The sequence below is a fragment of the Chiroxiphia lanceolata genome, chromosome 6 (genome assembly GCF_009829145.1).
Source record: "Chiroxiphia lanceolata isolate bChiLan1 chromosome 6, bChiLan1.pri, whole genome shotgun sequence".
NCBI classification, from domain to species: Eukaryota; Metazoa; Chordata; class Aves; order Passeriformes; family Pipridae; genus Chiroxiphia; species Chiroxiphia lanceolata.
Window position 1 is genome coordinate 33,782,384 of NC_045642.1, and position 23,136 is coordinate 33,805,519.

The 23,136-nt window shown below is 42.5% G+C and overlaps 1 protein-coding gene across 4 annotated transcripts in view; it reads left to right on the forward strand.

Annotated features, from left to right (window-relative positions):
- The first annotated feature begins 3,896 nt into the window (after positions 1 to 3,896).
- The window catches only part of MEIS2 (Meis homeobox 2), a 172,077-nt gene continuing 152,837 nt past the window's right edge, over positions 3,897 to 23,136 (forward strand). For 2 of the 4 annotated variants that reach the window (XM_032691158.1, XM_032691161.1), the window contains exons 1-8: positions 3,897 to 4,197; positions 4,632 to 4,664; positions 5,222 to 5,454; positions 7,036 to 7,177; positions 7,678 to 7,728; positions 8,520 to 8,570; positions 9,458 to 9,607; positions 19,689 to 19,803. In XM_032691158.1, the coding sequence (XP_032547049.1) occupies positions 4,656 to 4,664; positions 5,222 to 5,454; positions 7,036 to 7,177; positions 7,678 to 7,728; positions 8,520 to 8,570; positions 9,458 to 9,607; positions 19,689 to 19,803 (751 nt within the window). In that variant the 5' untranslated portion in view covers positions 3,897 to 4,197; positions 4,632 to 4,655. The remainder of the gene's footprint in view (positions 4,198 to 4,631; positions 4,665 to 5,221; positions 5,455 to 7,035; positions 7,178 to 7,677; positions 7,729 to 8,519; positions 8,571 to 9,457; positions 9,608 to 19,688; positions 19,804 to 23,136) is intronic. The other 2 variants (XM_032691157.1, XM_032691159.1) reach the window with 1 other exon arrangement.

Consider the following 23,136-nt stretch of genomic DNA (forward strand, 5'->3'; position numbering starts at 1 on the left):
GAGATTCTTTTTTAATGGCTAAACTGTAACGCTTTATAAACCATGTTCTCTGTGTGCTTTAATCCACTGGGATAGCAAAGACGAAAAAGGCTTCAAGTCTTTTCACATGGAAAAAAAAATACGCAGGAGGAACATGAAAGCCCTTCATTTACTATATGCAATTTCACTTTCTATCAAGTTAAAATAATTTCTTAAGTTGGTCTCTGTACCAGATTACACACATGCACAGCAGGACGAGACAACACAGGGGGTTAATTAGTTTAGGAGGGGAAAAAAAAAAAGAAAACAAAAATTAAACAAGTGAAAGGAGCAGCATTTAACAGTGCAAAAACCTTTGGCTGCTTTTTTTCAGCTTTGATTTAAGTCTGTTTTCTAACAATTCCTTAGTCAGGAGAACTGAGATCTACAGGGACTTCTGTGAAAAACAGAACTGCCAAAAAGAAAAAAAAAGTGTCTAAAATTATATTCTAAGCAATGAAGTGATTTATTCTATGGGAGCCAAGTCATCTAAAAACTTCTTTTTGTGAAGAAAACTGATGAACTTTTACAGCTTGAAGTCTGAACAAATACATGGAACCTTCAGTGGAGTTAGATTACTTTTGGACAACCAGGTTATAAGGAAAGACCCCTTCTTTGGTGATATCAAAACTGTTTTAAAAGAGACACTTGTATGCCTCAAGGGGCAAGACACTGCCTCGGTTAAAAAACAAGTTTGGAAGCTACAAATATTTGAACCACGTCCTCTAAGCTGGCTGCATCACAAGCAAATGATTCCAGGCAAGTTGAGAAATCTGGCATCTCTGGGGCGCGGGGGGGTGCGGGGGGGAAAGGAAGGGGGAAGGAAGAAAGAAGGAAAAAATGCCAAATAACATTCACCGATTACTAGATCTCTTAAAAAAAAATCTGTTAGAAAACCACCGCTGTAAAAGTAGGAAAGGATTTGCATAACCTACTGCTCTGTAGGTCTCCGCACACCCAAAGGATTAGCCAAGCATTCATTACCATGAATATCTTGAACTACGTTACCGATTTATACGACAGAGTATAAAATACTGCACAAGAAGGTTGACTTTTTCCCTACGAAATGAATCGACTTAATCACTGCTTGAAAGAGATCTACATACTAAGGGCTCTTCTACTCACCTCTCTTTAAAGTCCCGTGAAAGTCAGTCACAGCAATTCGGTTGCTCTTGGGACTAGCTTTAATCTTGTAGATCCTTAAGGAAAAAAAAAAACAAACCGGATCTGCTCTCCGGCTTCTGGCGGGTTTTAAGCAGGGTGCAACTCTAGCTAAAAGTAGGAGAGGGACTTTTCTCCATATTCCCCTCATATTTGTAAATACAGCCCTGCTCTGCAAGGCTTGGCTCTGGTGGAACACGCAGGAATGCCCACTGGCATTTGTCAGCCCTCCACACTATCTTTCTTTATATGTGAGGGCTGATTTCCCGCAGACATCATTGTTATGATGGCTCATTTAATCAAACTGTTTAATTGCTCCGGTAATCACTATCATCATCACAGGTACTCAATCATTCATCATTTTGGAGGGGTTTATTGACCTCTGGAGCTCATTCCCTTCGCCTATTAAAATCAGGCCAAATATCTATACCCATCCCTTGAGTCATTTTCCTAAAGTTTAAAAAAAAAAAAAAACAAAAAACAAAAAACCAAAAAACCAACCAAACAAAAAAACCAACCACAAAATCAAAAACCAAAAAAGTCCAACTAAACAACAACAAAAAAAAAACCCCAGTGAAAAGCATCGTCATCATCACGAAAAGCAAAGCAACTCAAAATCTAACTGAATATCATTTTTTCTGCCGTGTATTTTCAAAAGCCATCTATGTATGAGGCCACATTCACAATCGGGTACATAATCATTGATAAATCCCACTATTAACGGGATAGTCTGTTTTAGATTTTATGTGCAGGGGACCGTGAACGAGGGTGGGGGGTTGGGGAGGACAAAACTGCAGCAATCGATAGTTTGACCATCGCTCCTCCCCTAAACTTCAAGCACCCCCCATGATTGATGATCCCGGGTAGCTTTGGTAATTGACTGCTCTGAGGTAAGGCATGGTATAGCTCCAGCGAAGTGATTGGGCGACAGAAACGCACCAAAATTAACTCGTGTGTGTGTGTGCGCCTGTGTGTTTGGAAAAGTTCATTTGGTGCTCAAGGGTGGGGGGTGCATCATCGCACTTAATTTGCTAAATAACCCCACTGTAATTAGCACTACCATTAGAAGGCATTACCGAGCTAATACTCCAGCATACATTCCACAAGCGCAACGTCGAAAAACGTTGAAGTCCTGCAACACACACGCAAATACAGCGCTCACCGCCAGATCCGCTCAAAACGAACATGCAAACAGAAATCTACATAACATCTGGATCTCTCCTACAAAAGGCTGAGCATGACTTTGTTTTTAAGCCCTTTACAAAGCCTGGCAGCCTAATCGCAAAACTAAAGGATTTCTCCCTCTTCCCCCCGCCTCTTCCCCCCTCCCGCCCCCCCCCCCCCCCCAAGACATCCACAGCGTGCTTGATAGCAGAGATCAGTTAATGAAGAGCGGTGCCCAACACGGTTTGAATGAGGCGTTCTCTCCATGCCCTGGAAAATTAATTTTTAGAGGAGCACAATGCGCTGTCAGAGGGAAGCAGCCCCGCTCGCAGCACGGCGCGCCGGCGGGGCCGGGGGCGCGCGGCGGGAGCAGGATCGGTGCCGCCGCGGGAAGAGCAACTTTGCGCGGCCCCCCCGCGCGCTGTAGCTCGCAGAGCCCCCGAGCTCGCGCACGGCGCGCGGCGGCGGCGAGAGCCCGCGACCGGACCGAGCAGCCCCGCGCGCGCGCCGGGCGCCCCACACGGCGGGCGGATCGGAAGGTATTCTGCTGCTCGAATAACGCAGCGTGAACCGACCCGGGGCCGGGCTTCTACCGCACTTTTCTTCTCGCTCTCTGCAGTTTCCCCTGCCTCTCCCCCCTCTCGCACACACGCACTCTCCCCGTCCTTCCTCCCCTGCCTCCCTCCCTCCTCCCTCCCTCTCTCCCTCCCTCCCTCCTCCCTCCCTCGCTCCCTCCCTCCCTCCCCTCTCGCTCGCACGCTCGCTCGCTCCTTCCTACACGCCGTGCTTCGCTCGGGGCAGGGGCTGCTGCGCGGCTCCCCCCGCGCGGCGCCGCGGCCGCCCCGCCGCCGCGCTGCGCATCCCCGGCGCTCCGCCGGCTGGGGCGCCCCGCCGCCCCGCGCCCGCCGCCGCGCCCCGCCGCTCCCGCCGCCGCCGCTCCCCGCCGCCGCCGCCGCCGCGCTGCAGGACTGGCTATGGCCACCACTACTTCCGGGTTCCGTCACTTCATTCTCCCGCCGATCAGCGCTGCAAAACTGAGCCTCTTCTATAAGGCAGCCGGCAGCCAACCTGCCAACACTTACTGACACTCACTCATCCCAGGGAGCGAGGGAGAGAGGGAGACAAAATACCTGCCGGGAGGAAAAAAAAAAAAAAGGAGAGAGGGGGAAGTCCGGGCTTTGCAAACTATTCAATTTTTCTTCGCATCTTTCCCCACCCCCCTTCACAGTACTTAAAAAAAAAAAAAAAACAACCAAAAACAAAAAACAAAAACCAACAACCCTATAGCGATCCTAAAAGGCAAAACCCGACCACGGAGTTCCTGGAAGAAGAAACTGGGGTTAAAAAGATTCCTCCTCTCTTCTTCATCATCATCAACCATCATTCATTCACTACCTTGACATTCCCTGGCTTTGATTGACAGCTGGAGTGGCAAAAAGCCATGAGACACGACAGTTTGGTTACATGTGGGTTGCTGACGGGCCGATCGTAACCTTCAGTTTGGGGGCTTGACAATTTTTTTTTTTTTTTTTTTTTTTTTTTTTGCTTAGAGAAAGAAAAAAGGAAAAAGAGAGACAGAAAAAGGAAAGAGAGAAAGAGACAGAAAAAAGAAGAAAACTCAGAAACTCATCGTGGTTCTTGACTGTTTTTTATATATTATTGTTGTTATTGTTGTTGTTGTTATTATTATTATTTACCCATATTGGAGAATAGGAGAAGCCTATAAGTGGGTTGCAAAAAAAAAAAAAAAGAAAGGAATCTTCTTCACTCTAAATCACTTTCTTTGCTGGACTGGGATATTAAATATACGACACATCCAGGAGTTTATTGGAGCGCAGACTGATGGCGCAAAGGGTAGGTTTAAATCTCCAACACTTACCTATATATAAATCCTCTCTTAAGAGGGGCCTGTCCGATTTGCTCTCCTCTGTTGCTGCTGATGATGGCGGCCACTATTAAAAAATAGCAGCAAAAATTATTCACTGGCTTTTTGTGTGTGTGCATGAGTGTCTCTCTGTGTGTGTCTCTGCAATTGTTCCACGCTTTTTTCCTTTCTAGCTTTTCCCCCAGCAGAGCGATTTCCCTGCTTTCTGCCTGCTCAGTAGCACGGGTTTCACAGGGGAAAGCTTGCTGCTGCTCCTGCTGCTGCTGCCGCCGCTACTGCCACTGTCTAGCAAAGACTAAGAAATACATGTGTGTGTCTGCGTATATATGAATGTATATATATGTATACACATATAGCTGCCTTTTTTTTTTTTTTTTTTTTTTTGGTCTCTGGCTTTGACAAGGACAAGGGGAATTGCTACTAAATAATGTTTCTGGTAACTTTCAGATTATTTCCCCCTTTATCTCCCCCCCCCTCCCCATGCACCCTACCTTACCTCTCTCCTTCCTAGTGTTCATTTATTTACCTAGTTGCTTTTGATTCTGCTTGTTTATTAATTTTTTTTGTTGTTGTTCTTTCTCTCTAATGCAGAGTAACTCTAGTTTCTCTCCTCCGTTTCCTTCCTTTTCATTCCCGTTTCCTTGTTAGGGGTTCTCCTGCCCGTGCTGAAGAGGACCGTCTACCCACACACACGCAGGCAGGCATACACGCTTTCCCCCTTTACCTTTCCCCGCACCCCCACTCCTTCCTCAGCCTCTCCAGCCCCTGCTCCCGGTCCCAATTGATTTCATTTTGCGCATTTCTCTCTCTGTTGTGGCTGTTCTTGTTTTGTTTTGCTCTGTTTGTGTCTGTCCGGGTGCTTTACTCTCTTCTGACTTTTGTTGTTGTTGTTTGTTTGGTTTGTTTTTTTTTTGGTTGTTTTTTTTTTTTTTATTCCCCTCTCTCTTCTCCTCTTTCTTTTTCTTTCTCCTCTTCCGGCCCATTTTTTGACAGTACGATGAGCTGCCCCACTACGGCGGGATGGACGGAGTAGGGGTGCCGGCGTCCATGTACGGGGACCCCCACGCCCCCCGGCCGATTCCCCCGGTGCACCACCTCAACCATGGGCCGCCGCTCCACGCCGGACAGCACTACGGCGCCCACGCCCCGCACCCCAATGTCATGCCGGCCAGCATGGGCTCCGCTGTCAACGACGCCCTGAAGCGGGACAAGGATGCGATCTACGGGTAGGTGCCGCTGGGCCGCCCGGGCCCGGCTCCACAGCGCTGGTGCCCGCGGAGCGACCAGGGCAGAAGCGGGGCGGGCTGGCGGCGGGGGCTCCCGCGGGGCCGCGGCGGCAGCGGCAGTCGGGTCCCGGAGTGGAGTGGGGCGGGAGGAGCCCCGGAGGGTCCAGCGGGAGGGCGGTGGCCGACCAGCAGCCCGCTCTGGTGGGAGACCTCCGCGGTGGCACTGCCGCGGCTGGCGATCTCGGGACGAGGGCGATCCCAGCCTGACTCTTAGCTGAGGTACCAGCACCCACGAGAAACGGGTGCTGGAAAAACAGACCTCTCAGGGAGAGAGGTTAGTCTTGGGGGAGGTGGTGTTGCCTTGTCCTTCCATTTTTATTTTTTATTTCCTCGGGTTTTTTTCCTCTCCCCACCCCCTTTTTCTTACCCGTGGGGTTTTTTTTGTCTTTCTTGGAAAGGCCACAGTTAGGAGTTAGGGACGGCTCTCACTGCTTTGAATTTTAGTTTGAGAAGTGTTGTTCTGGTGTTCTCCTCCATGCCACAATACCACTCTCCCAACTTTGTAAATAAAGAGCTATTCACAACGCAGAAGGTAGTAAGAATGAAAGGGATTCGCTTCTTCCAAACAGCTCTTCCCTGAGATAGAAGACATAAATACATTGGGGGCAATGAAATGAGTTTTCTACTTAAGAAAGAACATGAGGAAAAGAGACACATACCCAGCAAAACTCAAGGCACCAGGGCATTGCTTGGAGGGAATGACACGAATTCCCTTCAATTCCTTTCGGAAAAAATACTAAATGATCCTCAAATGAGAGCTAGTAACATCTATGACAGAGTGTGGGGCCTTGATCAGATACCAAAGGGGAAAAGAAACAAACGCATGATTACTACCTAACACGCAGATAATTTTTTTTTTCTGACTACACCAACTATGGGAAAATATTTCACGAAGTGCTCCCTCCCTCCGCCCCCTCCCCTGCTCACTTATCTGGACAGATGGTATTTTACTTGGGTGTGCTTCCTAAGCCAGGAAACTTCACCACATTTTTGCTAGCAGGCCCCTTGAAAAATAAAATTACGTATTAAGGAGTTTGCAGTTTGCCTAGCTGTGCTCTCGTTTTAGGTCATAGCTGGAGGGTAGGGATGGGATCTTCCACGTTTTGCGGTATGTTAAGCTGTGGCAAAAATTGTAAGCTTCCCAGCTGAGCTGCTGCTAAGCACATTCGGTGCCTTTTGCATTTGGAGGAGCGGTCACTTTTGTCCTAATCTGTGAGGACTGAACGGGGGATGCGGTTCGGGTATTGCAATTTCAAAAAAAAAAAAAAAAGAAAACAAAACAACCCAGCAACCCAACAAAAACCAATCCACTACAAACCTCATCATTTTTATTTCAAAATGTTGTTCTCTCCTACTCTGCCCAGAGCATTACTGCTAGGCTATAGAGTGTGGCTGTGTCCGTGTGTCCATGTCTGTGTGTCCATGCATTAAAAAAAAAAAAAAAATACTTGTTGATTAGAGTTCTTCTTTCCCCCTCTCCCTCCACCCCCTCCCTTCTCTTTGTGTGCCACTGCCCGGTAGGCACCCGTTGTTCCCCCTCTTAGCTCTGGTCTTTGAGAAGTGCGAGTTGGCGACCTGCACGCCCCGGGAGCCCGGCGTGGCCGGCGGGGACGTCTGCTCCTCCGACTCCTTCAACGAGGACATCGCCGTCTTCGCCAAACAGGTTCGGCACCTCTCCGCCCGCCCCCGACCCTCCCCAGCGCTCCCACCGCCTCCTCAGCTCCTCGACCCACACGGACGGGTGCTGGCAGGGGTAGCACCCCCTCCCCCCCCGGCGCCCCCTCTCCGGCGGGGCGGGGGTGCGCTCTGGTGGCCCGGCTGGCCCTAATTCCCCCTCCGCCGGCAGCTCCTCCACGCTGCCAGGCTGGGACTCCCGGCCCTCGCCCTCCTGCATTAGTGATAGGGAAAGATAGCTGTGGTCGAGTTTTGGAGGCAGAGGGAGCGGGAGGCAGGCAGGAGACCCAAAGGAGAGGGCTCCCGTGTCACCGGCGGCCGGCTCGGCGCCTGGCCGGCAGCTTCTCTCCAAGCACGGTGACCCAGGGCGATCAGTCGGATTTTGGTAGCAGCCGGTTTTGTCACACGGGTTTTTCCCCCTTCGAATGATCCGGTTAGAGGGCTAAAAAGAGAAGCTGTAGTTCACGCCGCTTTTCCTTCTTCTTGTAGGTCCGCGCCGAAAAACCACTTTTTTCTTCAAATCCAGAGCTGGACAATTTGGTAAGGCCTGCTTCCCCTTCCACCCCACTGCCCTCTCGTCCTTCCCGAGCCCTCTGCCAGCTGCCGGCAAGCGCCCTCCGCCGCCCGGGACCGGGGCCGATCGGTGCGGCGGGGCAGCGGCTGCCGGCCCAGGCACCCGGGCTGCGTGGGCAGGGGAGCGGGGCGCCGGCCGACCGGGGAGTTGCAGTCAAGGGGCTTCAAAGAGCTGCACTCTTAAAAAAGAGCCAGGACAAACTCTCGAGCCCTATGCATTGCAAAGCTGCGTTTGAAAGCCATGGGAAGCTAAAGTGAAGGAAATAACTTCTTAAGAAGAGAGAGATGGAGAATTCTAACGTAATTCTTTTGGTAATGTGAATGAGTTCAATATTCAAAGTGCCTAAATCCGCTTGTAAAAAAGATGCTAAACTATTCACACACTCACCACCCTTTCTCCTGCGGGCCCGGGGGATGGAGGGGAGTGGGGGTGGGAGCGTGTGATTGACTTCTCTGCGGACCCTCAGGGATGAAGGCCGGGGTGCTGAGAAGGGAGCAAGGAGAAGAGGAAAAGGTTTTCTCCAAGATCGCGGTAATGAAGCGCTAATCACCGCTCCTGGAATAAATACGATAAAAATCAAGTGCTTGGGTTAAAGTTGATCAAAATTGTTGAAGCGTGACCAATGAGCTAAAATCCTGGATAATGACTGCGCGCCCTGACAATGCCCTTCTCCCCCTTGCCCACTTGGGCTCGCAGCTCTGCACAACCCCTGTACTCCTGTCTCCCACGTAACTTCTTGCTCAAAACTTTCTTGCAGATGATCCAAGCAATACAAGTACTAAGGTTTCATCTTTTGGAATTAGAAAAGGTAAGAGCTACGGAGATGGGCACGGGGAATGCTATTCCCTCCCTGTCGTCACCTCCCCCACCCCGCCCTTCCCTCCCGACTGGACTGACTTGTAAACATGGCCAGAGGAGAGAGGGGAAACGCAGTGTGACACTATAACCTGTACCATCAGAACATGTGACACCCGACAGGCATGCCCGGCCCAGCCCAGCTTTTTTTTTTTTTTTAATGTGTGTGTGTGTTTGTCTAATTTCAATATTTAATATGTTAAACCCCTTCCATCCTTATTACCCTTTCCCTCAGTAGATATTCTTTTCCTCACTCAGAAACAATATGTTTAACAAAAAGATATGAAATCACTCTCTCCCCTCTCCAGCTCTGGCAGGCACATTAACCCCAAGCAAGCACTAAATGTTTGGAAGAGGCAGGGGCCCCTGCGCGGCGTGGGCAGGGGGCTGTGTCCTGGGATTGGAACGGTTCTAACCACAACCTGACCGAGTAGCTTCGGTTGATTGCTCCCGACCATTTAGACCTTTGTATTTAGCCCCGGTTTAAACTAATCCCGTTCCGAATGACTAGTTGTACCTGTCCGGCTCGTGTATGCTCCAGAGGTACCGTCTGGGTCCAGCTCCCAGTGTTCTGATGTTATCATCAAATCTGATTTTATTCTGCACACCAGTCCAAGCCCACTACCTCTCTCTCTAACTTGTTGCTGCGACAAGTCTCTAGAGAATAATATGTGCCGCAACAATTTCTCTATTGTTTCCTTGCCTTCAACTATTGTCCCCCTTAATTAGAGTTACTTGTGGAGTAGAACAGAGGGTTGTCTTTGCTACCAAAAAAAAAAAAAAAGTTGCAATATGATAGTTTGCCATTATTGATACTATTATTCTTGTTATTCTTTTCAGGTTCATGAATTGTGTGATAACTTCTGCCATCGGTACATTAGTTGTTTGAAAGGAAAAATGCCAATAGACCTCGTTATTGATGAAAGGGATGGCAGTTCCAAATCAGACCACGAAGAACTCTCAGGATCTTCCACAAATTTAGCCGATCATGTAAGTCCTTCTGTTTTCTTTATGGCATTTTTTGAGACTTTAACCTGCTTAGAGGATCTATTCCCAATTTCCTTGCTTTGCTGCTGTTGATTATTAGTATTATTACTACTTTAACCTCTTGCAAGCTCGGATCCCATCTTCACTCTTTCTTCCCTCTTGCTTTGTAAAGTTATAGAAATTCAAAAGGTTCCTTCAGTTTCCATCTGTAAAGCATCGAGTTTGGAATGGTTTGTAAAGTTTCCTGGTCTGGGCTGCTTGGAGAGCTAGCAAATTGTCTGTTTGATGTGGGGATAGGTGCTTTCTCCTCTTCTTTACCAACTTTGTAATCAATGCATCAATGTAAGGAAACTGAGACAAGAAAGTTAGGGAGAAAGTTTGCTGATTTACTCCCCCCTCCCCTCTTGTGGGGATGACAAGTGATGAGAATTATTGGCAATACCACACTGCATTAAAAAAAAAAAAGGGGGTTAGCACATTAGAGTTTCCAATGCTTTTGCTTTAGAGCAACTTATTGTCAGAATATGGACTTATTGCCAAATGCCTGAAGCATCTTCATAATAAAAGACAGTAACCTTGATGAAGCAATTATTAACAATGTATTACAGAAAGCTGGAGAGATTGATGATTGAGTAACCATAGGTTAGCGGTTGATTTTAACACTTTAGGAGTTGGTGGATTAGTGTAATGTGTGTAGGACTAAATGTTGGTGTGCGTGGTGAGGAGAATGCCTTTGTTTTTCCGGGTTTTGGAGCGGCTCTTGTGATCCTTCAAAAGATGTAGATGCAAAGAGACTTCGGGATGTGAACGGAAAGATTGCAGCTGGTACCGCAGAAAAGGGAAGGAATAGCTCTGGTTAAAAAGAGTGGGTGTGAACTCCAGTTTATTTATAGGAATGCATCCCTGGGGGGTAAAGGGGTTTACACAGTTTTAGATTCAATTGAACTCCTAATCTAAATGATACAGTCTAATATTTTAGTGGTTGAAATATTAATTTAACACCCTGTGTGAAGTTAACCTTGCTTTCTGCACAGGCGCCTGCCTTTATTTCCCAGTGTGTTAAGAGGAGTAGCTGCAAGCCCAGGGAGAATGAGCTTTCTAGGAGCTTTTGTTTCCTTTGAAAACATGTTGTTTGTGTGCGTATCTGATAATTACATTAGACCTGGACTGAAGCTGAACTGGGAGATAAAATAATAATAAAATCTTCTAATGTCCCCCTTCTGGCACGACTTAGTTATGGGAAATATTTTGGGACCCAAGCCCTAGCTTTCATTTTCTCATTTGTATTCAGTAAACATTGCAGGACAAGGTTTGTGCTATGTTTTACATTTCAAATCTATTATTTTGAGAGAAAAAGGTACTCAGAGCTTCCTGAAAGTTTCTCTGCTTATCGGCTGTCTCACATGTAGATAATAAACTCCGTGAATCATGACACAATTTCAAAAATATTTGTATCATGGCATTTTACAACCCTAAATTAGTGGGCATAAGTATCCTGGGAGAATACTAGAAAAGAAATTGAAATGAGTGGCACGCTGAAAGATAGTGATTCATTGTGTAAAATTTAGAGAAACAGAAAAAAACTAACATGTTTCTCCAGTACAGTTTCTTTACAAGCCTGTGTTTCAAGTGGAAGTGTAGAAATGGAGCATGCTTATGTTTATATTGAAGAGATTAGATAAACTAGCTTGTTTAGGGTGCTGGCAGATGGCAAATGCTCAAGCCAATTTGCAGTGCTCCATTATAATATTTAAATTCACACACAATGATAGGACAGAGGTGGAGGGGGTTAGCATTTTGATAATTTGGTAACTATTATCATCCCTAAGAAGAATCTGTGGCCCCAAAAACAAACTGAAATAAATATGACAACCCATTTATCTTGCACCCGTTAGGGTTTACCACTTCATTGGGTATTATAATTTAAAGCCTTTTATTTCCTGGAGATTTGAGCTATAACATTTTTACTTTAGCCCCCTGCTATTTGTTTTGAAAGGAAGCAATAATTTGTGCAACCAGAACACCAACTGGGAAATGAAGAGCTGTATCACATAGTTACATTTTATTCATGCGTTTTGGGAAATGTGTCTCCTTATTGGATTTTTTTTTTTTTTGTATATTAGCTTGTTTTCCTGACAAAACTTTAACACTTTTTTATAGCTTAGTCAAACTACCATGTTTTATATTTGCACTGTACAAGGTTCCAGCAGGAAGAAATCCACCTTTATTCATAGAGAAGGAAAAGCTTAAAAAAATGGCTAATATAATCATGCAAGTCTATTTAAAAATGAGCTATCATTTCTGAACATCTACCTGGAAATGTAACAGTTCAAGCATGCAAATTTGTCCAATTTGACTCTCCAGGTTTATTTTTTTTCATTTGCCTTGATATGCATATTTAATATACAGCCTCAGGCTAGATCTCATTTGGTGAAAGTTGGTGCAGGGGAGATGATGAGCCACTTCAGAAGGACAGAGACAGCGTGTTGTTTCCTCTGTTTTATGTATTGGCCCGCTATTCTGATCCACGGGTCTTCCCCTCATGGTTTTATTTGCACATGAAATACTAGGAGCATTTCAACTGATTGGCTATGAATAATGATAGCCCAAAAGAAGTGTAGGTTAATTTGTTGTGTGCCAAGGTTTCTCTTGAGGAGGTGACAGTTTGTGACAGCTGTTTGACACCCCAAAAATCCATACCCCTCTATTCTTGTTAAGTGGTGTAAAGCTACCCTCTGTGTGTTTAACATGAATGTGAGAGGTAGTAGTGGTGACAGTGGCAGTGCTGAACTAGGAACTAAGACAGCTCTCAGCTTTGTTGGTTTGCTAGACATGAAAACCTGAAAAAGGGAAAGTAACAGAAACAATTGTAGGATTAACCAATATTTATTACCATATTACCTTGTTACCATATTACCTTATTACCATAAGACTTTAAATGAGGTACTCAAATAGTGCATGCTTCCCCTTTCAAAATCCACTGTTCTACTATTTATATCACCTAATTGGAAACCAAAACCAAAATCAACAAAGGAATGAACTCTTCAGAGATATCCCTGTGCTGGAAAAAGGAGACAGCTGTAAGCGATTTTACTGTACATGTTTGGTAATAAGTGTGTTTATCGAATTTTATTTTAGTGTGCTATTAACCGTTATATAATATAGTTAGTGCAAAGGGTCCAGGGACTTGGTAGATCAAACAGAGCAGTGCTGGCCACAAGAAGATGAAACTTTTGTTACTACTGTGCTGTGTTTAGTAAATATAACTGCCCACAATTAGTGTTTGAAATTTTAACACCCTCAGTTTTTTTTATTGCTCTGAGGTATTAGCTGTAGATGGGAAGAAGGTAATTACAGCTACGCCCTGGCTGAACCAGATCAGCTAGGGGAGAAAAAAAAAACTATAAGAAAAGAGGAAAGAAACCTTTGCAGCTGGAGTTCAAGTTGAGTTTCCCAGCATAGACAATTTATTATTGTTTAACATAAACATTCTGGGCCTTATCCTGCATTCTGCCTAAATATCTATTCAGCCTAAAATATCTGTTGGGATTGCTGAAAGATCCTTTTTTCTCTTTTCAAGTTATTCAAATCTGAAAAATATAATGCTTGTAAAATTTGAAGATTTTTAAACTTTTTTGAACATATGATAACGTTGTGTACTTTAATTACATTTCTTTTGCACTTTGCTTCACCTGATGCCACAATTCTTCCTTTAGCACAAAACTATTTGCAATTCTCCCATAGAAATTTATGGCTCCCCTTCCACTGGCTTTCGTGGGAACCAGATCAGGGCCTCAGTCATTTTAATATTTGTTTATGTGTTCTAGTCAATTTGCAACTCAGAGGTAATAATATACAGATCATAATTTATAAAATTTAATTAAAAAATGGATACAAATATCCATACATCTCTTTTATAAAAAAAGACTGTTGACAGATTAGAAATCCAATGTCTTAGCTGCAGAAGAGAAATATTAGTCTGAATATTAAACCTTTCAGCTCTCAAATGAAGAGATACCTCGATTCTGTACTTTTAGACATCCAGACAATTTACATTTCTTTAATATTTCTTCTCAAAGAGTAGTCTGTGCAAATTCCTGACATCTTCAGATAAGAAAAAATAAAAATAGAGTAATACATATCTGATACAGTTATATAATTAAATCTTTAGGTAAGATTTCACTGAGTAACGAAACAGTAATTGGGAGCCTGATGCTACAGTCTCCAGGTACACCATAGGTTTATGGACTTCAGTGGGATTTTTGAGAAACACAGAATCAGACCCTAAAGGTGCTCTTTCTGTCTGTAGTGTGTCAGAAAGAAAACTAAATAGCCAACTGCAACAATAATAGGGCAAATTTCTTAGGATGTGGCTTAAGACTTCAGACATTGTGGTAGGCCCTGTGCTTTCTGAAGGGGTAAGAGCATCAGGAACTTTCCAAGACCGGAGATATTGTGCATTTCCTCTTTTTGAAGGGCCAAGGTATGCTTCAGTCAATGGCTGAAGTCTCAAATTTGAGTCTGCAGGTCAAATTTTATTATTGTAATTTTAAACTGTGTTCTCACAAACTGGACCAATAATGTATTGCACTATCTAGTTGATGATAGTGTTCCCTCTTTGGTTTGAGTTGTCTATCTGTCTAGATGAGGTGTAGCCACGCAGAATGACATAGAAGTACAACTAAAAAATCCAAGAAACTTCTGATTTTTTAGGTCTCAGTTCCTTACTAGCAGGGGGATTATATGTACAATTTCAGTCTTAATTAGAAAATACAAAGCACATAGCTTTTCAGAATGCTGCCACATTCTAGGATGGTAAAAAATTCCTCCTGACACTTTCCTCAGCGCAAAATCAAGGGACAAGAATTGAAACTTTTATATATATACACAAATATCCGATAGATTCCAATGCCTTGTGTTTTGTTTAAATTGTGTTATTCTGGTACAAAAAAAAAGCAATCATATCGAGTATGCATCTGTAGAATAATATACCTTAGTAATACCAGGAGTAGTCTTTTTTAGAAAACATACATGTTGTGTCAAATTAGAGTTTCTGATGGCTCATTTGCATATTGAAAGTTTCTTTACACAGTAAGTTTATTATTCATGCACTCCACATGGTCTCTAAGACACCATCCTGAACTTTTTACTCACAAAATATAGATAGATGCACACACAGAAACACATGTGCATGTATTGGTTACCATGTCCTGCATAGTCTATCATATTTTTGTATACGGTGGTACCTAGACACAGATTTTTGGGATTATCAGTCATATCAGTCATTCCACTGTGTTTACAGGTGTTACTTGTAATAACAAGGTGAGCGGGATTTGGCTCGTATTTGGGGATAATAATGCCATCCTTGTCAAGTAGTTCAGTTCAGTTTTGCGTTTGCAAAATTAATTTACCAGACCTTTGAGTCCAACCACCTTTAAGCTCTATAGCCATTGTAGTTTCTTTTATGAAAGTACTTTGTGTTTTATTTATTCCTTCAAGATAATGATTTTGTCCATTTCATCTGATAAAATTATATCGAGGCCTGATCCTGTCACAGTTGCATACTTAAAACTTCAGTTAATGTCTGTGAGCCAAATCCTGCTCAGCTTACTCACATGGGTATCACCTGGCCTGGTTGATTTTACTTCCCAGTTATAAATAAGAAGCAGATTCCTTATGGTTAATTGAATCTTTAATATCCCCATAAAAAGCAGTATAAGATCAAAATCAACTCTAGTAGGATTACATATACTCACAAAAAACTAGCCAGACTTCACCCAGTGGAAATCTTGGGCATACAAAGTAAGAATTGTGATTTATCAGAAGATGTTCCCATATCAAATTTCTCTGTTACAACACCTCCGTTCAAGAAATCCTGTAGCAGTTAAAAATTCTTGCGGTTTCCCAAAGATTTTCAACATCAACAAAAGAGTAATGTGTCAGATAGGCTTTGTATGCCAGGAGACTTTTGTCCTTTCTGTTGCTCTTTTCTAGATTTAGCAAAATTCAATGGTGGTGCTAAATCTTTTTTTTTTTTTTAACTTTCAAGGGAAAAAACACTGGTAAAATTGTGTTTTCTAGGGAAAGCTGTGTGTGTAAATGAGAAACAGTGGATAGCAGTGGAGTGATCTCCTGTGGCCCTGCTAGTACAAGCTTTCCCCATATTGTCTCCTGCTTTTATATTAATTACAACTTGCATTATCAGCTGCGAGTGTGTAGCCCAGCAAATAGAAAATACTTTCCCTGGAGACATAGCTTCTTGTATCTATTTTCCATCTCCTTCTATTGTGCTCTACTCGGTATTCACTGCTTTTCTCCTAGTAACACTGCTCTTTAACACAATTAGGTAAGAGCAAGAGGAGTACCATATTTGACTCCCAATTATTAAAACTACTGGGAATAGATACAAGTACGCTGTTCACTTTCTGTGGTATCTGGCATTAGTTTAGGTCATATGTGTGTGAAATCTTTATATAGTATGCACACATATACAAAATAGGCAACTGCATTTTGGCAGACATCATCCACACTCTTCAATGTGTTTCTGCAAAGTATATTACTAAACTTGCAAGAAGAAACAAGAAGCCACGCTAGCAGTTTGTGTAATTTATCTAAAGTTATCTGTTAGATTTATTTTTTCCTTCTTTCCCCCCCCCCCCCCAGTGTGATGACAATATAAATTTCATTGAAACTAACAGAAAAATTGCAATTAACATCAGCAGGCTTTAGGCCAGGATCTCTTTAGGGACCCAAACTGTACTGATAAAGTGCTTCCAGTGAAGTAAATTTTAGATGTGTCATTTGGTCCTGGTTTTGGGTTTTTTTGTGAAGACATGCATAAAACAACTACTTACGATTAGTCATTCGGCCAAGAATTTTTTCATGAGGGATGCAGGGTTGGAAACACTCTAGGGGAGAAAAAGAAAAGTTCGCTGACATGTAACAATGATCTTAGTCCAAAGCAAAAGAATGTTGCCTTTTTATGAGTGTGTAAACTCCACCCCTAGAATTATTTGTAATTTTTTATAATATTAAAGCCTAGCTATTTCCCTCCCTTTCAAATTCCTCCAGTATTCTACTGTCACATCTAGTAAATATCTTATATTTTCTATCCTTCAACAAAATTCTGCCAAATTGCTTCCTCAAGAAAACTGTGTCACAAGAAATACATTTAATTCCCAATCAATACAGTCAGTCTTTCTAAAACAGGATCTAAAAACTGGGGTCAAGAACAACTCAGCCTGGTAGAGACAGCAAGTGTTTTCAGCTCTCTGGGAAGTCTCCTTCAGTTATGGTTCTGAAACAGAAAGTCTGATCTAGCTTTTGAAATATTGTATGATAGGTTTTGATGACATTTACCTTAAAACACAGCTGAACTGTTATCAGTCAATTATTGTAATTTTCATATATGTGATAAGGAGCTCCAACAGCAGTTAATGTAAGAAAGCCTGCAGTACACAAAATTAAGCATAACTCACGGTGTTCCCTGAAAAGTTTAGACTAGGTGAGCATGTTGCAATTATTACCTTTTCTAAAAAAAGGTTCCAGCATGATGCTGTTGGAGGGCTAAACTCATGCTATGCTATTGTTTCTTTCCTTTTTCATGTATTTCTTCTAGCTCTTTATCTGATTACCATCCGGCAAACAGCTGACGCTAAGAGGCTGCAGAGGGCTGAAGAGCTCCTGTCTGCTGTTTGCCTTCAGCTTGAAGCTATTTGAGTGGCTTCCTAACTCAGAGATAAAAAGAGAAGCTCATAGGCAGAACTGTGTTTTAATCCAAGCTGTAAAGAAACTTGCTCAGTTTTTGCATTTTATTTCCATCTGAACTTTTCGCTAACCTTATTTTCAACTTTTTTGTTCTTTCTAATAACATCTGGGCTGCTTCAGCTTTCAAGACTTCTCATCTTTCTGTGTTTCTCTCCACCTGACTGTAAAATGATGGTAAAATGTGGCAGTTGGTTTGTTTGTTTGGTTTGGTTTTTCTTATTTTTTTCATGAAATTGTGGGGGATTACAGTATTAATAGTGATTTCTGACACTTAATACAATAACCTTGATGAATATAAAATCTTATTGTTTGGTGGCTTTTTTTTTTGTGTTGTAATTCTGTGTGAGGAAAAGTAGATCAGTCTCCTAGGTTTTGGAGGGGGTGGTAATTTTGTGCCATAAGTGCTGTTGTGCTGACAGGTTATGCAAATTTCAGACCCTGACCTGTCTTCTGATTTTACTCCTATCTTCCTGCCAGTAACCATGTACGTGGGTGCATGTGTGTGTCTGTCTTTGTAAGGTGAAGGTGTCTGTCTTTGTAAGGTGAAGGTGATTTGGATCCTTCTTACCCTTTGGTCACATGAGACTTTTCTGGGAACCTTTTGAAGTTATGGGCTCTTTCCTTTGTCTCTGCTGTGATCTGGGTCAGACCCGTCAGATTAATGTTACTGGGTATTGTAGCAAGTCGTTATTTGGCAGTTCTATTCTGCATTGCTATAGAGCATGTGGTACTAATCAGTGCTAGGAGATTACTTTGAGATGTTTCAGTATAGATTCTGGGACTTGGTCCCAATCACACTTACACTGTATTTTACAATGGGTAAATCAGTTGATTTTGTTGAAATTATTCCTACTACGCATTGGGGTAGATGAGGTCAGGATCAGTCCTGCTCAAAAAATTTATCCAAACCCGTCATCTGCTGTCTTCAGGTTCTCCTCATGCTTTAATAGTAGGGTATTATTTCACAATGCAGATTTAAAGCACAATCAGACCTAAGAAGCTTTCTTTTTTTTAATTTTTTGAGGGGGGACTTATTGTTTGTTTCATTGTCGAATTATTATAACGTGCTCGATTAAAGTTGTCGCATACAGGTGACAAGTAACACAGGTCTTGCCCCTAGTCTGATCTGTTTCATGTGTTCTTGTTCTCCTTCTCTGCCAGAGGAAATTCCATCTCTTGCCTGCCTTCATGTGGTGCTGATAAAGCTCTTCCTGTACAGTAGAATTCCTGTTTTCCTTTAAGCAACAGCAGGGTATTGGGAATGATCAGGAAAGGGGAGGAGGACAGGAGGAGAATACACTCAACAAAGTAGCACTAAACTGTAACATTAACTTTTCCTCACTTATCCTCTTAAATAGCAGTTCCTCTCTCCGGGAAAGACAATACACAATAAATTAGATAGTGTACTCGAATTATGTGACTAAAGTACAGTAGTTGAGGTCTTACTTAGCCAAGTTTTGCAAACTTTGTACGTCTGTCTTCTGTGTTCCCTTTTGTAGTGTTTTATGCATGGTAATGTAGAAAGAATTACATAAAAATCACTATACATGTTATTTTATATAATCACCTGGTGGCTATTTTTGACAATTCTTGTAAGCGAACTGTTAGAAAGATAATTCTAGAAAGTCTTTTGAAATGTGTCATATCAAGGTGGTGATGGGGGGTGGGGGATGAGGAAACATCTTTCCCGGTATATAACGTCTTTCAGGGAAAGCTTGCTTTTTCCCCTCACAACTTTGAATCTGTTGAAAGTTTTTCCAGTGTTTAAATGTGTGACAGAGAGGGTAGGGAGTGAGGACATACTCCTCTCCCATGCATGTTTTCTTGTACTTCTTGAAACAGTTTCCCTCCTCTTCTCCCCTCAGTGCTCTAGTCAGTCTATAAAAACAAAGTGTAAGAAGACAGTTTGCATACCAACAATTTTGATCCTAATGAGAATAGCTAGTATCATAAACTGTGCAGGTTGATGCTCTCTCCTCCCACTACCCTGTAGAGCTCATTAAGAAACTTAATTTTTTTTCACTCTTGATATATTCTTCTGCAGTACTACTCAAACAATTAAATCCAGACAACTCTTTGGAAAGCTTAAAAAAGAAAAAAAAATCCATCCTGTGCTTAAACAAGTAAATCTTTGTATCTCCTCTGCTTGTCTTTGCTGAAGAATTATTACACTGTGCAAACAGTATTGGTGTTTGGCACATTTGACAAATGCTAATGTGTATACTTCCCCCCCCCCCTTCTCCTGGTTTTCTTTCTATTCTTCATTTGCTGTTGGAATGGGAACCGTGGAAAAAATTCCTTGGCACTCTGACACCAGAATCCTTCATCTTGGAGAGACCATGATGATGCAACCTCAACGCACTCAGCAGGCACACCAGGGCCCTCCAGCGGGGGCCACGCTTCCCAGAGTGGAGACAACAGCAGCGAGCAAGGTAAAAGGTCAAACTTTTTCCCTCCGCAAAGTAGGCATGACTAAAATAACTCCAGTTTTTTTCATTATATCAGTACATCTGCCTTAGAGTAAACATGGAGTGGCAGACTTGCAGTATAATCAGCTGTGACTTAGGGAGACGGTATTTCCTTTTCTTAACCCACTTAGCTGCATTTTATTATTATTTCAAAGTGAAATATCTAATCTTCAAACAAGCTTTGTAATAACAATTGATTAGTTCTGCCAATTCCTTTACAAATTTGGTTATCTACAGTTTATTTTTGTGTGGTGTAAGTAAATATAATGACAGACATACTCTCCAGTTGCGGTGCAGTTGTTTGAGTTGGGTAATAGAGTTTAACGTGTAGTTTTAGCCAGGAAAGATATGAAGTTATGAAGCCGCTAAATTATATAAAGTAGAAGAAAAACCTGAATTGGACAGAAAAATGTTTCTTGCAATGTTTACTTGTACGGACTTGTTTCTTCTTCTGAAAATCTGGATTTGAATGATAAACAGAGATGCACCTGAGCTGCAAAATCTCCGATATATCTATACAGTGAAACCTTCTCAAGGGTTTAGGAAGTTTGATTATTATTTCAGAATTTTTTGTTTTATTTCCTACTGCACCTTATGTGTGGTCATCTGTACCCATGCTGACTGAGTGTCAAAGGCTGTCATTTTGTTATGATAGTGTTTTACACTACTCGTTAGAAGAATAAGTGACTCCAGAAGGTGTAAGAATCAAGCCTCCAGTGCTAAAAGTTGGGTAATGATGGCCTGCTGTCACTCTTGGATCTTGACTCAGAGTTGTGGTTTTTTTCCTTTTCTTTTAAGACCAAAGTTTAAGGTGGACTCCATGCCCGTTTTTCTTTGTAAACATGGTAAGCTTCTGCTAGTGAGAGAGATATTACCTTTATAAGGTCTTATGATATGGTCCCACCACAAGATGTTTATTGTGCACCTGCAGTATTTTGCTTCTCTGTTTTCATCCACGTGCTCAGCAGAGCCAGCTGACAGGGCTGAGATCCAACAAGCCATGCGGGATCCCAAAACTGTAGAGAGGAGAAGCCTTCAGGGCTAGAGCTGCCGTGATAGGTCTCACGCTGTGGACCACTTCTCACCATGATATTTGCCTCGCTTAGGTGGCAGAGCAGATATGTGTTTGCATGTCTGTCACGTGGCCCACTGGTTGGCACAGAGCTAGATTCCCTTGTCTGTCTTACGATCTGATGTTGTACCCGTTGTAATTCTAGAAACTTGCAAAGTTTTTTCTAGTAGAGTGGTTTGGTTTTGTCTCCTATTTGTAAGAATTGTTTATACATTTGTAATCTTATAGCTGATAGAAAGCAGTCATGGCACAGGGTGTGATCCAACTCCAACATGAGTCACAAGGACTTTTTTCTATGAAGTTAGATTGCAGTTGTACAAGACCTAGCGTGAACCATTACAGATTCAGCAGCTAATGATGAAAGGGAGAGCTTGACTGCTAAACAGCATATTGGTGTTTATTAGCTGGCCACAGCTAATAAATAATAGCTATTTATGTCTATTAGCTGTCCGTAGGCTTTACTGCTGATCAAATGTTTACATGGTATATTGCGGTTAAGATGCTTGGTGTAGCAGATGATCATTTGCATACTTAAAAGTTATTCCTTTGAGTGGTCTACCACAACACCTTTATTCCATCCATAGGTATGAAATTTCTGCAGAACTGTATCTTCACTGTGCCTCAGGAACCCCTTAGAAATTAGAAAAGTTCCTTCATTGAGCCATATAAAGAAATCCCTTGTATCAATATCCAGGGATCTTGCATTTCACTAGTCTCTGATCCCTTGCCATGTAACTCGTGGTGCTTGGGAAATATTGATGAGCATTAGAAAAAGCAGTTGATGACGACTACACCAACTTCCCATTGGAAACTGAGTTTTCTGCTAATATATATGACTTTAACAAACCTGTTAGACTCATTTCTGCAGAAGGGGAACAACCACTGAAAGGCCAAATCAGTCACTAGTGCTGCCCAGTCTACCACAGTAAAACATTTCTAGTATGCTTCCCCAAGTGCTCAGTTGGGCCTTTTAAAGGAAAGCAGACGTCCAGCGGTAAATCACTCTTCCATTCAGCTGCTGGCAACTAAAAGATTATTCTACCAGCAAAATTCCCGTTGGAGATGGCTCTGGATTGCTCTCCCTCTCTCAATCCTGGAAAAGACTAAAGAGAGGGAGATATGTCTTAAATTTTCGTTATGCTTCCTTGAGAGGGGCAGGGTTTACCTTATAATTTGTGAACTGGTAATGAGTTGGTCTCAAGATGAATGGATGCCCTCTTGAGCTATTCTGGTGCAGTTATTTGGGTAAACTTGGTTTCCCTGCAGTTTTGTCAAGAGCATCCACAAATACTACTTCAAGCTGCACTTGCTCCAAAGGATTTCTTGGAAATGGGAGCTCATTAGAGAGTCTTGTGTTACATTAGTAAATTACAGCCTTCTGCATTAAGTCCTGGTGGCAGCAGAGATTGATTCATATTAGAGTCAGTTCTGGCTTTTGAGAGAACTCTTTCCAGGGGTCTCTGCTTTTGCCTTAAGTCTATAATGTGAAGCTTGTGATTTTTTTCTCTTTTAATATTATTATTTTATTTTATTTCGGGAAAGTGGGGGGGAAGATGGAAAGGACTTGGGTTGAGTGATGACTGTGTTTTGCAGACTTTCTCTGCATGAGGTAGATCTATTTATTGCTTGGAAGAATCCATCCATAATTTTTAAAGTTTGAATCAAATAAAGAATGTTTAGTCATTTTGTCTGTTTATGAGGACAGTCTCTCCATGACAGTGCATGGCTGCTCTTTGGCATCAAAAGGGTTAATATGGTCCATGTTTGGTATTATTAGAAACATGCTGGTATTGAAAGAGTTAAAGAAAGGGCCTTCAGGCAGTAAATGTTGAAAGATTATCCTAATTTTATTAGTGGTAAGTGTCTGTGTTGTTCTTAACATGTCACCTCACTTGTTCAACAGAAAACTAAGCTATACAACATACTGATCATCTGGCAAACCAAAGTAGTAGCAATCTGTAATCCAACAAGCATTTTTTGACTTTATCCCAGTTCAAATTCACAAATGCAAATCAATTCTGTGTAATACTATTTTAGAGATTAGAAGTTGCGTAGTAGGTCTGATCAACTTTCCCCCTGCTCTAGAAAGAGAAAGAGTTAAATATATCCAATAATAAAAATAAAACACTCTAAACATCTTACAAAAAGGAGAAGCTGATTTAATGGTCTAATGAGGCCATCTTCCAGAGACTTGTTTTGTGTAGGGCTTGCTTTGACCTTTTGCT